This window comes from Lepisosteus oculatus, chromosome 6 (genome assembly GCF_040954835.1).
Source record: "Lepisosteus oculatus isolate fLepOcu1 chromosome 6, fLepOcu1.hap2, whole genome shotgun sequence".
Taxonomy (NCBI): domain Eukaryota; kingdom Metazoa; phylum Chordata; class Actinopteri; order Semionotiformes; family Lepisosteidae; genus Lepisosteus; species Lepisosteus oculatus.
This window is the reverse complement of record NC_090701.1, coordinates 2,242,928-2,260,875: the sequence shown is the minus strand read 5'-3', so window position 1 is coordinate 2,260,875 and position 17,948 is coordinate 2,242,928. Positions and strand designations below refer to the sequence as shown.

Sequence of the window (17,948 nt, the reverse complement as noted above, 5' to 3'; positions counted from 1 at the left end):
TTTGACATTTAAGGGTCTTTTTCAAACACAGTTAGTTATATGAATTTAGATTCAAAAGTTCCTACTTACTGTATTGTCTTTGCACACAACTGATGCCAGCAGTTGAATGAAATAAAAAAAAATTAATTGCATTTGCCACTGAGAAAGGCTGAAATATGAAGTTCTGACGTTAGTAGTGTAGAATAGCTGGATTTCTTTAAGTTAAACACAGCGTGGGAGAAAACAGTAATTAAAATGAAAGCTTTCCACAGAGTAACTTAGCATCCTACATGGCTGTGTGCCAGGATAACTAGTGTGCGAATCCCTAATGCACCATACATTAATAATTACAACTAATTTAGAAATATGTTTCTGCATATTTAGTTTTATAAAGTACTGCATGCCTTTGTCTGATATATTCTGGCTTCCCAACCTATCTGGAGCTATAAAGGGTGGGGGTTAAGAAAATGACACAAGAGTTAAGTCCTGCTCTGCGTAGAGTACAGTATGTCTTCCTTCCTGTAGCGGAAAACACAGTGTGCTGTTGCATGCTGATAGTCAGAAGAACGTCCAGCAGGATCCTGTTACAAGTGCTGTAGGCAGATTGTAATGTAACAGATTGATCGAGCCACCTGGAAACACCAGGAGTGTGGTCAATCGATAGTACGGCACATGAAGAAGCACCATTCTGTTTACATAGCTGTTTTGTTACTGTAGCTTCCGGACTTCTGACACTTTAGCTTTTGGAATCAGAGTGGTTTAGTCAAGGAGTCTGGGTATGAATTGCATGTTATACAATATATTTCAATATAGTATAAATATGTATAATATACATATAAATACAATATAGACATAAATTGTTAAGGTGTGACATGCATTGTTCATTTTGGGTTGAGGTAGAGGTAGTGAAACAAGTGCATTGCTATAGCTTTTTTTTATGCAGGGAATTTACTTTTATCCCCTGAACTAATCAGTCATCCCATAGAGACTCACGCACACGTGCTTAAGGGGACAGTTACATCAGGAGTGTGTTTTTATGCTCTCCTTACATTGCTCAATGGAATTAGATGCGTGCAGAAGCATTAGTAGAGCTCATAACTGCGGTTTCAGAGCAGAGCCTCAGCATGGTCGTAGGCAGTTTGAAAGGTCCATGATGCAGACTCTTGCAGGAGACCCAGATTTCCCAATCCAAGGCAGACCCCTCTACACTTACATCTGGCTGCCATTGAAGTACTGTGGTGAGGAAGCACCATCAGTGGCAAAGAGCAGAGATACTGAGGGATCTGGCTCAGTAACAAGCAGTAAGTGAAAGCGGGCAATCGGTGAACTAGTTTAGCATCTGATAGGAAGAAAATATTTGCTAACTAATGCAAAGTTCTTGCAAAATGAATTTAAAAAGTATCGAAAAGTCAGGGATCTTTTTTTACACATGTAATTACCATGGTTACATGGAAGACTGATGTACACTCTTCTGAGTTCATAATTAATGTATCTGTAGAAACCGTCTGAATGTGCCTTTCACATATCTAAATATCTGTATTCATGTATACAGAAATATACTGTAAGTTATACTGTACATATACAGTATCATTGAATAACAAAAAAACAAAAGTTTCACAAAAGCTGCTTTTCAGACCATAATTAATTAATAAATCCTTGATGGTATATTACCAAATGTTCTCAAGGCAACCAGAGATGTCATCTAAGACATCATATAGTAGTATGACAAGTGTAGTACCCATGGACTAGAGAGTTCTTAACAAAGAAGACTATAACAGATATAATACAACTACTGTATTTAAAATCCTCTTTCATTTAAAAGGCACTGACAAAGTCAGCCCAGCAGACTAGAATATACAGTGAATTGTAAACAACAGAAAGACAAGTGAAAACTATGTAGAATAAATATAGAAGTGCATTAAAAACCCAAAACAGGAGGCACTTCTTTTCCACAGGTTTGTGTGAGGGTGGAACAAGCAGCCCAGCCATGTTGTTGGAGCCAATACTCTGGCTTTATTCAAGAAATCTTTGGATCAATTAACTGATATCTGACAAACGTGATCTTATTTGTTACTCTTCGTTTGTATTTATTTACTAAAGCCAATAACCAAATCACATATGGTCCTGCCAGAAAATGGCGTTTTAGAACTAGAGATACTCTCCTTTGATAATGCTTAATAAGCTGGATTCTACTGAGAGGCACTAAGAATAATTCCACAAATCTCTGATGGTATGCGCATAAAAGTGCATGGCTAACTCACACATAGCTAACTCATCCACAGAAGGTGTTGATAGGGGCCCCTTCAAAGCACTGAACTAAACTAATAAAGCAAAGGCAAAACCTATGTTAACAGATTTGTCTGAAAAAAACAAACACCCGTTTCAAAAGAGCATTACATCCTGACATTGCTTAGACTTGACCTGCTGTGGCACTCTGAAGAACAGCAACTCATTCCTGTACTGTATTGAGAATTTCATAAGCAGAAAACTAAATTTGCTCTGCGACAACATAACGGCAAAAGGCACTGAGCCTCATATTGGATTTTTAGCATCTATAAGAAGAGTATTGCAAGATAGTTTCAAAGGGGTTTATCACAGAAGTAAAAATAGATAAACAATTGTGGAGGAATTCAATTAATAGTTATGGTCACACGCTTTTTTAATAAACTTTTTTAATTTGAATAAACTGCTTTAACTAGCTGTAAGACAAACATTTCTTTGTGCAACAGGCCGGCCTGGCTGAGGATGAATTGTCGATGGCGTGTGGGGCGGATTTGCCAGTAAAGGTTTTCTCCTTCGTTTGGCAGTGTTCAGTGTAAGGAAATGCAGCATCCGTGTGATGGGAAGTGAATAGAAACGCTTTCACATTGTTCGGCAAGCGCTGTTGACATCAGTGGGCTGAACTGCAGGAGGATTTATTGCTTTGGTCCTTTTCTCATTCGGGCATGAAGAGCAAGCTAAGCAGCGTCAGTCTGAAGGGCCAGAGACAGCTCTTTACTGCGCTGGCGGTGACCCTTGTCTCCTAACTTCCCCACTTTCTGTGTGCAGCCGTTTGCTAATGCCGTGTCCTTGTCCTGGGAAGGAGCCGGTGCTCCTGTCCCCCAGGGAGCGCCCTCCCTCTGAGCCTCATTCATGAAATATGCAGCCAGGCCACATGTGCGGGTTCGAAGGGAAAGGTGACTGTAGGTATTTTAAAGCAATAGAAATCAATCAGTGCATGTGTTTATTCCACAGCTGTTTTGTCGTGCCGTGAACATTAATCCACATAACTTTTAGCTTTATTGAGATCATTCCCTGAAACCTCAAAAGCATCCAGCACTTGGAAAATATCTTTAAAAATATGATGAAAGCTAATTTTGTTGGTTTTGGCTGAGAGGCAACGGTACAAGCATCAATATAATCATTAATATAATGATCAAATTTTGCTGAAATTCCTCATTGATCCAGTAATGAGCACTTTTCACTATAGTAATACATTTAAAAATGTATACATAATACACCTAAAATATGTGTGGAAAGAGACACAAGCACGAATGTTGTTGGGTGCTCTGTGGGTCTATGTCTGCTGAGACCCTTTCAATCAGCCTGAAAGTGTATAACTCATACTGTACTGTAGCAGTTTAGGAACTGGGTTTACAGTACATTGCCTGTCTTTCATGTAAATAAAATGATAATTTAAAAAAAATTAAAAGACTTTGCACTGCTCGGCAAATAAATCATCATTAACAAATTGCATATTACGTTTGTGAAAAACAATCTCTCGATGGAAAAGTTGTAGGCAGATGGATAAATGGACAGATAATCGAAAGAACTTACTGACATACTGTGCTTCAGAGGTGATCACTGAAAGACACAGAGCTTGTTTCAGTTTTAGAAATTATTCTTTAGCAAGGAGAAAGTAGCAGAAACATTCTTGACAAAAGCGCATGGCTTTGATAAATGAATGTACGTTTACACCAAGCATCCATGTGTGACCTGTGTATTTTTCTAAACTGCCTGGCATGTGTGTGCAGATTTTCTGTTATGTGTGTCAGCCTGTTTTAGCCATGAGTGACAGCATGAGCAGGGGGATGCTGAAGTTCGCAATGTGCTCTTTTCTCTTTCAATTCTTTCAGACACGGATGCGAAACAGTTTTTCTGACGTGTGACAAGAATCCTGACACCTGTTGGTTAAAGTACTGTACATATTGTAGTTTCTGCAAACAGTATACGTACTCAGCATGCTCTGCAAAGTTGAGGTTGAACCGTGTAGGGTACACCGTACATGTGGCTGGGTAGCGTGTCCCAGACTCCCAGAACCCTTTGCATAAATAAGGGCCTTTCTGTTGTCGGTTATAAATGCACATCCGTGTAGCTTCCAGTTCTGTCTTCTGTGTTATGTTTCTTTGTCGATGCTGTATTATTCCCCTGGCTTGACTTTGAGGATTTTGAATACTTGTGAGAGGTCCCCTTATAGTCTTCCTTCTTCAATGACTACTGTATCCATAGTTATGATATTATAAGTTTTCCGAAACACAGAAGCTAAACTGCATTTTGAAGGTGTTTACTTCCAGTCAGGCAGTAATCCATAGACTCCCCAGATTAGGCCCTGCCTGGGTTGCTACTCTCAGCACCTGTGAACAGCAGATCAAGGAAGGTGATGTTAAGTAAGAAATGAGATCTGAAATGCAAATAAAGACTAAAACGTGTTTGGATGTTGATGCTGATTAAGTTTTTTTTAATCTATTTTGTTGGCTGGGTGCAAAATAGTAAAGTTAGCACAGGTGAAGCATTGATTTTGATCAGTCTCTGAGCCATCTGTCTTTTTTATTCTGGAGATTGACGGCCGGCCTATTACAGTGGTGACCGCTGTGGGTGACCAGGTTCAAGTGGACTGAGGCTGCACTGGTAGGAGAGTGTGGGCTGGTGATCAGGGCTCTGGACGTCTGACTGAAGGGTTGAGGGGTGAAATCCCAGGTCCTGCTGTATCCCTGAGCAAAGCTGTGCACCCGTTTGTTCCAGCAAACCCAGTTGTGTAAATGGGTACCAAAAATCGATCATTGTAAGTGGCTTTGGAAACAAAAAAAAACTGCCAAATTAATTATAACGGAACAAAATCATTTTCAGTATGTTCTCTATCTGTCCTCCAAATTGCATTAAAAGTCTGCTAATTCCACTGCAGATTCCCAGCGTGAAAAGATTACCCAGACCCCACGTGATCTGAAGGACACATGTAGTGAGGTGGCAAATCAGGTTGAATGTCAAGTGAAAATTCCCCTATTTCATTATTAAAGAAGGAAAAAAATGGCTGTCAGTTTTAAAGTCATAACAACATAAAAAGTTCCAGCTCGCATTTGATTAAAAAAAAAGCCTGCAGCTGTTGAGGCTGATGTCGCAGATGATCTTGAGTAATGTCAAGGTAAGGTTGTATCCAGCTGTGTTAAAGAGCAAAAGATAGGGACATAAATTTCAGGGCCATATGTTCAAACGTATTTCATGGGCAAGATAAATCAGTAGAATACTAAGCAGACTTTGCAGTCTTCAATAGGTTATTTTATTACATTGCAGGATTTTGTCTCAATTTGATCAAAGTTCTTTTATAGAATTTGTTTTTCATAGCATTGCTGAACAAAAGTAATGATCAATGCAGCAGCCTGTTGAATTTTAATACGTTATGACTATTTTTGTCTCAAAAAAAGTTCCTTAAACATCCATGCAGGGTAGTTTTTGTAGCTTTTTGATTTTTTTTTGAAAGTTTGCCTGTTTAGAGACACATACTTGACAAGAAACAAGGAGATGAAAATGGAAATACAATGTATATACACTGTATATAACAAATACAAACAGGACATCCTTGGAATTTTACCTTGGAAACTGTTTCTTAACAGTATGAACACACTGAGGCACACAGCTTAGGAACACACAGTATATTGGGTTCAAAGGCAAGAACATTAAGGAAGAAGTCAGATAAACTAACACTGTAAGTTGTTACAGTGCATACAGTGTAGCATGGTTGCAAAACCAAGTACCCCTTCTTCATCTCAGATAAGTAAAAACAACATTAATAAAATCATCTAGTTACTGAATAGCTTGCTTAGTCATTTGTCTGTATACTGTACCTTTGGCCCCTGTGGAAAATTGTAGTGAATGTGTAATACTCTCATGTACTATGACTTCATCCAGTTACAGCACAGTTTAACTCAGTTAATGTGTATTATTGACTCCTGCAACGCTCACAGACCTACAGTACATTGCTAGTTTGAAAGTTTACAAATATTTAAATGAGTGTCCTGCCTAATGCGCTTTGAACATGTCTCATGTCTCTGAAAGCGCAAAAGGTCCCCAGGCGCCCCTCCTGACTTCCTGTTGTACACGCCTCTCGCTGTGCAGAGGGGCAGTGTGGGTAGCAGTCACACATGAACACACCTGTGTCCCTCAGCTTTGTGAGGTTTTAGTTCTCAGTACAGCTGGAGAGACGTTTTTTCCTTCTCAATTACACTTTAAAATGCAGAAAAGAAGAATAGCTTATCCATAAGTAGGGTTATGCGTTTGTTGTATTTACTAATTTTATTTTGGAGGCTAGCCTTGAAACCTTTAGTCTTAAATTTGCTATGTAACTCTAGATCAATTATAGTTTCTGTTGAATGGTGGCAGATCGATTTATTTTTCTGTCATTGCCTTTTCTGTGCTTTGAGCCAGAATGCTTAGTATGCCTTTTTAATAGACGTCACAGTAATACCTTTGTTAGGGAAATAGTATCACACAGTTTTTTGTGCTGTGTCTTGCACATGCAGTTTTTAATTCACTTCCGAATTGATCAAATTAATTGCAAAGGCATTGGAAAACAACTTTGCAGCCAACTGGAATAAGATAAACGTTTGAGAGAACAAATTCTGTTCTAAGCCATGAATGCATTTCCTGGTCAGTGTGTGTCTTTTAGTTGGTTCGTGTTTATCCGGTATTTCATGTAATCCTTAAAACGGATGATCTCGGGTGAGTTGACATTGTAAGCATCCATTTTAGAACAAGCGTTTCCCTCCAGAGTAAAATAAACATGTCGAGGTCATGCAATGAGCTGTTAATCCAGCGATTGACAGTTATTATTGCTGCTGTTAGTGGGGGTGTTGATATCACTTTTATTATGATTAATAATAATTTGCCTAGGTGCTAATTAGTTTTAGAATTAATTGCTTTTAACCAGTGCTTTTGATCCCAAAGGATCCTAAAGCACTTCACACATAGGATGGGACCCACTTCATTCCACACTGACGTGCAGCCCCACCTGAGTGACAGTGATGTATTTCTTCCTAAGCTGAATTAAAGGGGAACGTTAGCCAGGTCAAGTTGCGCAGCTCCAGGATGGAATTTAGTCGGGGCCTGGGTTTGACATTCTTGCTCTTACGATCAGTGCTGTGGGTTCTTTAATAACCGTGTGGGCAAGACCTTGTTCGGCGTCCCGCCCGAAGCAGAGCACCTCCTCAAGCACAGCACCCCTGGTGACCGTACTGGGGCATTCCTTTGTCAATTCTGATCCAGAGCAAAGAGCGCCACCTCCTGGGCCACACACATCCCTGCCCTTCGGAGCCTCTTTGACAGAGGAAAGAGGTTAAATCAGCCTCGCTTTATTGACTGTTCAACGGAAAAGGCAGGAGAGAAAGCAACACAAAAGAAATAATACTAAGAAACAGTGACAACACCAAACTGGATAATGCACGTCTCAAAGATGAAAGATTTTTAGAAATACATTTGCACACATGCTTGGTTGTACATCTCCCCCTACATCGGCTGTAGGTTTTACTTATCCTGCCCCTTGCAGTGACTGCAGACTTGGGAAAGACAGAGAACTTACAGAGAAGGTCCCTGGAGTCGTGCTTGAATGGCGATGTTGAATAAGAGCCAACAGGTTGGGCACTTGGATGCTCCGGACATGCTTTACACAGCGAGAGGGACAGGAAATAAGTGACTCTCAGTGTAACTTGGTCACTTCAAGCTGCTGATTCTTTAGCCGCCCATCCATTTTCAGATCAGTTTCTCCAATACGGGGTTGCAGGTGAGTCGGAGCCTATCCTAGCAAGCAACAGGTGCAAGCTGGAACACACCCTGCATGGGACACCAGTCCACCTCAGGGCGCAGGCAGGCAGGCAGGCAGACAGGCAGGCAGACAGGCAGGCAGGCAGGCAGACAGACAGACAGGCAGGCAGGCAGGCAGGCAGACAGACACACAGACACACAGACACACAGACAGACAGACAGACAGACAGACAGACAGACAGACAGACAGACAGACAGACAGACAGACAGACAGACAGACAGACAGACACACACACACACACACACACTATCCTACCAGTATGTCTTTGAGGGAAGAAACTTCATTATCAGAGGAAACCCATGCAGACACGCGGAGAACAGACAGACTCCACGTAGAGCGACTCCAGGAATTGAACCCGGGGCCCCAGAACTCCATCAGAGCAATGCTAAACAGGTTTTTTTAATATTAATTTTTTGTTTCTGAACGAAAAGCAGCCTAATTTATACCTAGTGAAGATTTTTACCACTCTTCTGATTTTTATTTCTGACTTCCTAGTTTAAAATAGTCTTGGACAGTTAATATATTTTACAGAGGCACCTTTCACGATACATTATCATCTCAAGGCACTGGATGTTGCAAACAAAATGCGTGGTTATCACCTTCATAGTCGCATTTGTAGTGGTCACAGATCATTAACTCCTTTAATTTGTTGGTGCGGATGCTGTTTCTGTCTTTGCTGACTGGGCATGTTTACGGTTTTTCACTTCCACACTTCCAATGTGGACTGTCCCTTGTAAATGTGTGAGAAGATGAAACCATTAAAAAAATCTAGGTTATAGGTATCTCATGAGACTTAGTGGGATTCAGTAGGAGTGAGGTATGAGAACATAAGAACAGCTACAGACTAGAGTAGGGCACTCTGTGTCTTTGGCAGTTAGTACTGAAGGTACTGTAATCGATCCCAGGATCTTGTTCAGCCGTTTCTTGGAGGAACCAAGGAATCTCGGAGATCCCCCGCACACTGCCCCGCTTGCTTTCCGCTTCTGTGTCCTGTTATCTGACTGACTAACCTATGTCGCACCACAGCCTGGTGAACCAGGAGAGCCCCCTGGAGCAGAAATACAGAATCCACCTTTTACACGTGGATGCTTTCATAAAACTGTGCATGGCAGAGCAGTTTAATGTGACCTGCCTATACACTGCAAAAGGGGAGAAACATTTCCCCTTGGACAGCGAGGGGGGACGCCAAACAGCTTCACACAGTTGAGTGACTTGTCCTTCCATGCATGGTCGCTTTAATGTTTACTGTCATATGTTGTGTATTGTCACTGACTGTACCACATGATACATATACTGTATGTGTCTGTATCAGATTTCATTCATCCAACCCAGCATTGACTGTGTAGCTCTTTGAACAGCCCAGGGGACTTTATAGACACCCTGTGCACTGATGGCCACTTGGATCACCTTGCTCTGGCCTGCTGTTCCCTCCCCTCTGAAGATGTATGTCAGACCTGCAGCTGAACGGAAGAGGGGACATCAAGAGTGACAGGCCTGCAGTTTTCAGAAAAGAAGAGCCATCCGTCATGGAATGTGATTGCTCCTGCAGGGTCATGTTGTGGAGAAGCAATTGAGTGTTATGTCTTTTTTTCAAGTGCACACTTCATTCTTCCAACTAAAGGATAACGATGTTTAAGCTCTAAAACGGATTGCATGAGCTCTCACGATCCCCTGCTGTATTTGTCACCTGGAATTATATTGGCGAAAAACAATAATACTGGCCAGCTACTGCTGGAGACGGCATTCTTCATCTGAGCACATTGAGACAGCCGGTGAAGGTTTATGGCGTGGGCACCCTGCTTTATGTGTGTAATGTGCCAGTGTGCATGAAGGCGTGTCTTTTGTTTTTAGATTTAACTCATTCAAGGTGTAGTTGTTTCTTGTTATTTTGCTTCGAGTTGCAAAATCTAAAGCATCGGTTATTAGCGCAGTGATATTTTGTTTTCTGAGACGTACTGTCAAGACTGTGTCTCTCAGGGAATCCCTATGGGGCCAGTTACATGCTGCTTAAGAAGGCTGTGCAAGAGTGGCTGTTCCCTGGCTTTTCTGCGGGAATTGTTTACAGCAGCTGACGAGAGCTATATGGTTAAATACATCACTGATAGGAAACAGATGGAAACAAGGTTGTTTGTCGTGGTGGTGTCTTTGCACTTCTGTTGGAAGTTGAGAGAACAAGATTTTTTTGTTTCATCCCACATAATTGCCTTCTTAGAAAAGCACTGCCTGTTATTCAAGTCCTGCCTTTTCTGAAGACAGTGAAACAAGCTTGACTGCTGAGGGAGGTACCATTGCCAAAGAAAGGCTCTTGCTGCTCATCCTTCTGAGCCAGTTCTGCAGAAGCTGTTTGGCATTCTTCAAGCATCCAACAGTAAACGAAAACCTCAGCATCTTAAAAAAAATTAACTGTATGAATATTTTATGCCCTTGTATGCTGGATAGGGACAGCAGGCCGAAGGTCATTTTTTTCTTTGCTTTTTTGTTTTCTTTTTTTATTCTGATCCTTAGAATGTGATCAAAAGAAAATCTGGCTTAACTGGCCGAGTGAAGGAAGTCAGAGGGCGGGGGGTTGGTGCTCTGTGGGTGGAAAGGTGAAGCGATTATCCTCCTTCAGCGGCTCGCGTGTGGGGCGAGAGCTGCGCAGGGGGTGAGCTTAGTCCCCCCATGATGCTCTCTTAGGATGAGAGCTGGCCCAGAGCTCCGGATAATCAAAACCGGCTGTCGGCTCACTGCTCCGGTGACTTGAAAGACAGCTCGGTGACATGGAACAGGCCCTGCTGGTTTGAAATCACTACTCTCTCTTTCTGAGGAGCGATGTACAGCCCAGGGTAGTCCAGCCCCTGTCCCAGAGGGCCGGTGTGTCAGCAGGTTTTTTTGAAACAGCTGGGAGAGGTGACAAATTGATAAATTGGTCGGGCCAGGCCGATAGCGGTGACTTGCTGTAACTGGTTATTATTTTTTTTTTCATTTGTTCACATTTGAAAAGTGTACAAGGCAGGACAGTGCGGCAGCAGAAAGCGAGAGACCTTGTCTTGATGAGCCAATTCTGGGGAATAAAGAGGTGATGGCACGTTTGCCTGTTACCTTTATACCTGGGATACACACTGTAGTTAGCTGCTTGGCTTGATGTTGCATTTGTGATCAGCTGCACTGAGTGCTCGTACTGTTTCACTGTTTAACTGCTTCCCAGAGTAAAAATCTTGAAACCTGTGGGACAAGGATTGGTCGCATCAGGAAGACTTCAGTCCTTGAGAGCTGTTCAGCATCTCTCTGAGACTGAACTTGCTGTGTTGATCTAATGTGTTGATCTAATTCTTCCAGTGAGACACCAGATCAGCTATTCATTTAGCGTCTAATCAGCGTTTGGTTGAAGAGTAGCTCTGGACTCTGGAACTTCAGAAGCGGTCGAGCCCCCCCCCTTGTGCACAAGCTCTGCTGCTGAACAGCGGGGAAAAGGGAGCACTGGCTTCTATCTCTGCAGTGCCCACATGTGCAAGGTACTAACACACCACCAGCACCGTGTCTCCATGGATTTCCTCTTCCAGATGTTCTGGAGTCACAGCTGTTCAAACCTGTGAATGATAAGCAATACCCTCAGGATCCTGTGGAACAGGCAATAGAATTATTTGGGAGTACAGAGAGCACTGCTCACAGTATGTGTTAGCTGGGGATATTGTGCTGAAAATGACTAATAAATCTATTTAAAAAATTGAACGGGAAACATCCCCTTGATTAGCCGCTTTTCCTGTTGAGATCATGGCGAAATGGTTTTGACAAAATAAAGTGCTAATTGAAGTGCTATTAGCGATGGCTGTTTTGCAACAGCACACGTCAATATGTGACCTGTGTGGCTGCCCTTGATTAAATCAAATCATTAAGCACACCAGACGTAGATAGGCTGCTGCCCAAAGCATTTGAAGGAACACTGTTTGCAAAATGTTGTTCACGTACAGTACGTACAGTATGTACAGTACCTCTTCAGCAGTCATACAGTTTATTTAAAAAGTTTCTTGAACCCGTATATACCAGTGTGAAACAGACAACAACCCCGGGGAAAGAGTGTGCTCTGGGGGTCTGTGCTGCTCCCCTGATGTGTACTCCAGTCCAAAACCCAGATTCAATTAGACTGTGAACCCAGTGCAATCCCAATGATAATCTCTTTTCGGTGTCATTATACCATACGCACTGTTAATCTAATCCTCCCACTTTTCAGTTGTGTCTTTACTGTCCATTATTATTCAGACCCCTTAAGTCCTTTGGACCCTTCATCCACACAAAATCACCTCAGTTGTCCTTTAGTTTAATATTTCCTGTATGCATTTCTAACTACCTTCTGAAAACCTTGATTCATATAAAATTCAAATGAATGTATTTTTTTTCCATGAAGACCCCCTTTGTGTACTTGTCATCACTGTTAGAAAATTATAGTAATTCCAAAGGCATTAGAATAATTCAAGGTCTTTATTCGGACCCACACTCAAATTATATATTTAATTTATTTGTTAGCCTACAGAAAGGCACATTGTCTGAATTATATATTTCTACAGCACATATAGAAGCATGCACATGCATACAAATATACATTCATATGCACATACTGGTGGTTAAAATTATAGGTTAACCGAGATTAACGGCTTAAATGCAAAATACATCAAAAGACGGGAAGGTTCTCCATCGATTTGAATTTTATAACAAAACTAAAATTTGAGGCTAGAAAACAAATGTAACAAAGAATTGTTTTTTTTTGTTGTTTTTCTGCAAACATTTCCAATGAAAACATCCTTTTATTATAATCTGGGCATTCTGTCCCTCAGCTTGGATGCTGGTACTGTCTGCCTCCCTGTTGAGTTATCAGGCCTGTACAGACACTGGTTGTTCCATCCCTCAGGTTGAGTAGGGTATTGCCTACCATTCTCAGCACAGCCCTGATCGTTTCCTAGAGAATTAAGTACAGTACAATGGTTTTCCTTTCCTTTGTCACACCTGCGGGCCCATAGGTTGTCCTACTGTATGGCACAAATACTTGTTCTTATCTTTTTTGGCATTATTTCCAAGTCCAAACCTTTTTGTGTTTAAGAGTTCAGTGACTTTTTTTTTCATGTAGCAGTCACTGTTCTGTGAAAGTATTTGTGTGATAGGCATCAATTGCCTGTCATTCGGGACCCTCAACATACAGCCGCAGTACGCCTTTTGGGATATTTGGGGATGACTGAGTTGCAGCGCTGATACTTATAGACTTCTGTGGTTTTATCTGTGGTTTCTTTCCAGATGTGAAAGTGGCTTTGTCTGTCTTTTTATTTATTTTGCTTTTCAGAGAGCTTTTCACAAAGCATTCTCTTTGATTGACAGCCATTTTTTATTTATTTAACTATTTTGTGTCTTATCTTGCCTGTTCAGTCACTTGGGGATTTACTGTAGAGAATTATTAATGAGAGTATTCACTGCTTTGCCCTTTTGAGAACACGTTGCAGGCTCTTGCCAGAGTGCTCTGTTCTTTATTTACTGTGCTGTGGATTGATTTTTGTCCGTGTAGCTTTAACCACAGGTGTATTGAGAGGTCCATTTTTAATGTTTCTTCAAACATTGATGCCCCTACTGTTGTTGCTGAAATTTTGACATTCTTTCTTTCTTGCTTAAATACATTAATTTCCATGGAAACACTTTTGGTCATTCTGTAGAGACAACTTAGAGATCCAGTACTCTTCAGAGAACAATTATCTGAATAACTGATCTTACAAAGCGTACATACAGATCTATGTTTACAGCTGTAGTGAGTCATTAACCTGTGCACCGCCTGTGGTAAAAGTGTTCAATTCTTATTAGATGTACATGTTTTATTTCTTCGGTAGTTCAAATCAGGCTTATGAGAAATATCTGTTTCAGAGTAAGGATGTAATCTTTTGCAGTGACTTTAGGTTCTTTGACGAAGCTGTCTACAGCACCAAACATGAAAGTTAAAGCAAATTCATATCCTACATCAATTTGTACAAATGATAGAGTATAGGCTTTTCTTCCATCAACAAGGTTTTAAGACGTTGTTCATGTTTACTTAGATTGTGTGGGATGCAGCATGCATTTCAGAAAAAGGATGCATATTTTATTTCAAGTCCTTTTTTACTCCTCAGACTTGACGTTTACAGAAAAACTGCCAGTTTTAACAAACTGTCAGAAACAAAATGAAATGTAGTGTTATACAGTATATTAGAACATGCTATTGTGTGTGTAGTTTTTGTTTTATTGATAATTATGTGATACTTTTATCCAAAGTAATGTGCAGACGCGAGGTGCTCAATTATGCATTAACAATCACTGATGCAGTGTCTGACAACAGGATTTTGATTTTACATTTCATCTGGCACACAGTTGCACAAGGAGGTTACATAATGGCAGAAAGAATCACTTACTTAGCCATTGACAAACTGGCCTTTACACCATAACTATTGAACCACCTAAATCTACTTTGAACAAACTGCATGTCCAAAATTCAGCAGCAAGAATCCTGACCAGGTCTAGTGCAAGTGATTACTCCTATCCTGGAGTCCTTGCACTGGCTTCCTGTCAAATTCCATGTTGACTTTAAAATCCTCATGCTCACCTATCAGGCTCTGCATGGCTTGGCACCTCAGTATCTGTCTGAACTATTATCGCCCTACTCCCCACCTCGCAACCTCCGCTCTTCAAATTCTGGTCTCCTTACTGTCACCCAAGCCCGTCTACATTATATGGGTGACAGGGCTTTCTCCTGTTATGCCCCCAAGCTCTGGAACTCTCTGCTAAAGGATATCAGAGAGTCACCTTCTCTTAACTCATTAAAATCCACTCAAAACCTTCTTCTTTAGAAAAGCCTTTACTTAACTGTTCCATTCTTCACCCCTCTGCTTTTCTTAGTACCACCATTCCCAGTCTCCTCTGTATATTGTAATTGTTTTATCTTATCTATTATTTTTATTTATTGTTGTTGACATTCTGTAAAGCGCTCTGAGAAGCCACCTTTAAAGGTGCTATATAAAATAAAGTTTATTATTATTATTATTATTATTATTATTATTATTATTATTATTATTATTATTATTATTATTATTGTGATTATGATTATTATTATGATAATAACTGTTCTTGCCCATCTTCACAAATTTCATAGAATCACGAACAGGTCATATGAGATGTTCCTAAATGAGCTCCCTCACTTGAATGTTGTTGTTTTTTTCTTTATTTCGTCACTAATTTAACCATTTGAAGTCAACTCTGTACAGATTCTCATTTGCACTGTGTATACGGAGCAGCTGTATCTGTCATGTCAATATGGGGTTCAAGCCACCAGAGGGCAGTGTATGGACATCCCGGAGAGAGTTACATTTGCATGACGTTAATAGAGGAGTCAAGCTGATTGTGATCTGATTCCTCTATTAAAAAACGTTCCACAGTCAAGAAGGGTTGTCCATTCTGGCTTTGGGAAAGACCAGTAAATGCTGGCGGGGAGTCAACATTGATGTCTAAAGGCTGGTCTCACATTGAGACGATGAAAAAGAGCAAAATGACTGCTGCAATGTCAGGAGTACTGGTCCTGCTTGGCAGAGGGGGTCGGTCAGTAAGTCAGGTCAAGGGGAAAGGGAAAGGTTACAGTCCAGACAAGAGAAGGGAGGGCTGTTAATATAAGAGTTGGTCCTCCCTCAGCCCCAGTTCTGCTCTGCCCCCTATTAGAAAGGGTGTTTATGTGTGTGGGTCATCTAACGCAGTGCTTCTGATTAAGGGGGTGCTGCAAATGACAGTCTGGACAGTGCCTTGCTCAAGGGCAGAACAGCCACATCCTAGCTGGGATTGACCCACAATCACTCTGGAGACGAGAGCCCTAACCTTTACCCCACACTTCCGCCCCGTGCTCTGCGGTTGTTCTTCTCCCTCCCCTGTTCGGGTATTGGGGTAGATCACATAACAGAGCTTCTGACGTCTTACACAAAGGGTGGTGACAAAGTATTCAGCTCTCTGTTCTGTAGCATGAGAAATCTGTGTGGAGCCTAGCTCTGACACATTTTGAATTGTTTTCCCCTTGGTTTCGCATTTGTGATCTTTTTGAGATCCCTGTACTTGGTATCCATTTCTCTGACGTCTGGTCGTTCCGTAGAGATTTCCAGTTTTGACATGTACTGGTGTTTCCCTTAGGCTCGGTAGATTAAGTTTTGGCCCCGTAATTATGCACTTCATTGCAGCTTAGTGTCTTGTGGAGAGATTATCCAAGAAACCATGACATTCACACATCCCTGTTTTCCAAAGCCTCTTACAGATAGTTTCTCTTTCGCTTTTCTACTTTTGACAAATAAAGGGATTCTTATTCTTGTAGATATTTATAATGGGGATGGTTGTCGCTCATTCCAATGAATGACAGTGTCAGTACAATCTGCCTGGCGTTTTTAAGTGCAATGGCACTGTACTGGGACACTCAAACTATAAAGGCAGCAAGTGAGAACTTGTGGTGGATACAGGAGAGACATTGCGTGGGAACAGTAGGTTTTTGGAGAATATAAAATATCAGAGAAGAAAGGTCTAGTGCCAGATAAGAACAATGACATCCTGATCATACCCAGTGTGATGAAGCCGATACCCTGGCTTCCTTCAGAAATGGCTGCATAAATTCCAGATCAATGAACTACTGATTACCAAACAGGCTAGATGTGCTGAATGGCTCCTCTCATTTCCTACTCTCAACTCTAATATGTTCTGATGCTTCTTTTCTTGGTTTTGTTTCACATTGCTGTTATTCTTTGCTATTGCTCTTCTCATTGCCTTGATAACCTTTTGTGAATGAGGCTTGTTTCAAGAGGTCAGTTTTTGTGAGCAGTAACTGGAGATATTCCGATCCATATCGGGTGCATTGGTGAGGGCTGTAGGAATTACACGGAAGCCTACATTTTTGTGTTTTCCTGTGCCATTGTGCTTGAGTGTGTTTTGACATTCTAGATGGTTGACAATTTGTTGGAAGAAGTGCCTTCAAGCTACCATGAAACTGAGATTTGACTTTCAAGCCTGACTTGATTAAAGCGAATTTGGAATTCAGTGCAAGCAATGCAGGCCAGAGCCGATTGGACACCTGAGACAGGACTCCCTCATTTAAGCAGCGCTACTTGAATTTTGCAATTCATTGATGTGGTCTCTAAATATGCTGGTTAGGTGACATTATTTAAAAGAGAAGATTGTTTCTTTTCACTTGCAAAGTAAGTACTGTACAGTTTATTTAACTGACAGGTAGTAATCGCACACCTGACAGGAAGTAATTGCTCACAGAAAAAATGTTGAATTTACAAGGCAATTAAAAAAGATAAAGATTTTATCTGAACACATAAAGGACCTTTTAAATTGTTTTTTACTTATTGTCAAATGTAATTGAACTTTGTTCATTTGCAGTTATATGGCTGTTCTGCTGTATACAGTATGTACGATAGACGGATTTATATTGTACATGACAGTCTGGGAGTCATGTGCATGCCTTTTGGTTTTTGGAATTCAGAAGTCAAAACAGGGCCATAGCTTATCCTCCATTCTTCTTAACCACAGTTACAATTAGGATGCCCGGGTGTACATTGAGAGTTAATTACCATGCAGGACTTTACTGTAGGTACACCTTTTATAGATCTCGATTGCCAAGAGGACTCCTGCATGACTCACCAAAGATCATTTAAAAAAGCTGTGTGAAAAACCTGAGCAGTGTGCGTGCTTGTTAGATGAACAGTTTTGTTACCTCTGTGTTATATAAAAGAGAAGTTACTTTCTCCCACAGTTGTCATTTATTTCCTGCTGGGAAGATATTACCATACTAACAGTCACAGATCTGTTGGACGGTTTTGTAAATTAGCAGACCTGTTTACTGGCAAAGAAAATCTAGAAACACTAGTCGCTGAGTTTATGT

The 17,948-nt window shown here is 41.0% G+C and overlaps 1 protein-coding gene across 10 annotated transcripts in view; it reads left to right on the top strand.

Annotated features, from left to right (window-relative positions):
* The window catches only part of tpk1 (thiamin pyrophosphokinase 1), a 118,558-nt gene that overhangs the window by 11,940 nt on the left and 88,670 nt on the right, over nt 1–17,948 (top strand). Inside the window, exon 2 of one of the 10 annotated variants that reach the window (XM_069190863.1) lies at nt 9,077–9,252. The exons of 8 other annotated variants lie outside the window; for them this stretch is intronic. In XM_069190863.1, the coding sequence (XP_069046964.1) occupies nt 9,156–9,252 (97 nt within the window). In that variant the 5' untranslated portion in view covers nt 9,077–9,155. Of the gene's footprint in view, nt 1–9,076; nt 9,253–17,948 lie in introns of those variants that run through there. One more of the 10 variants, XM_069190864.1, reaches the window with a different exon arrangement.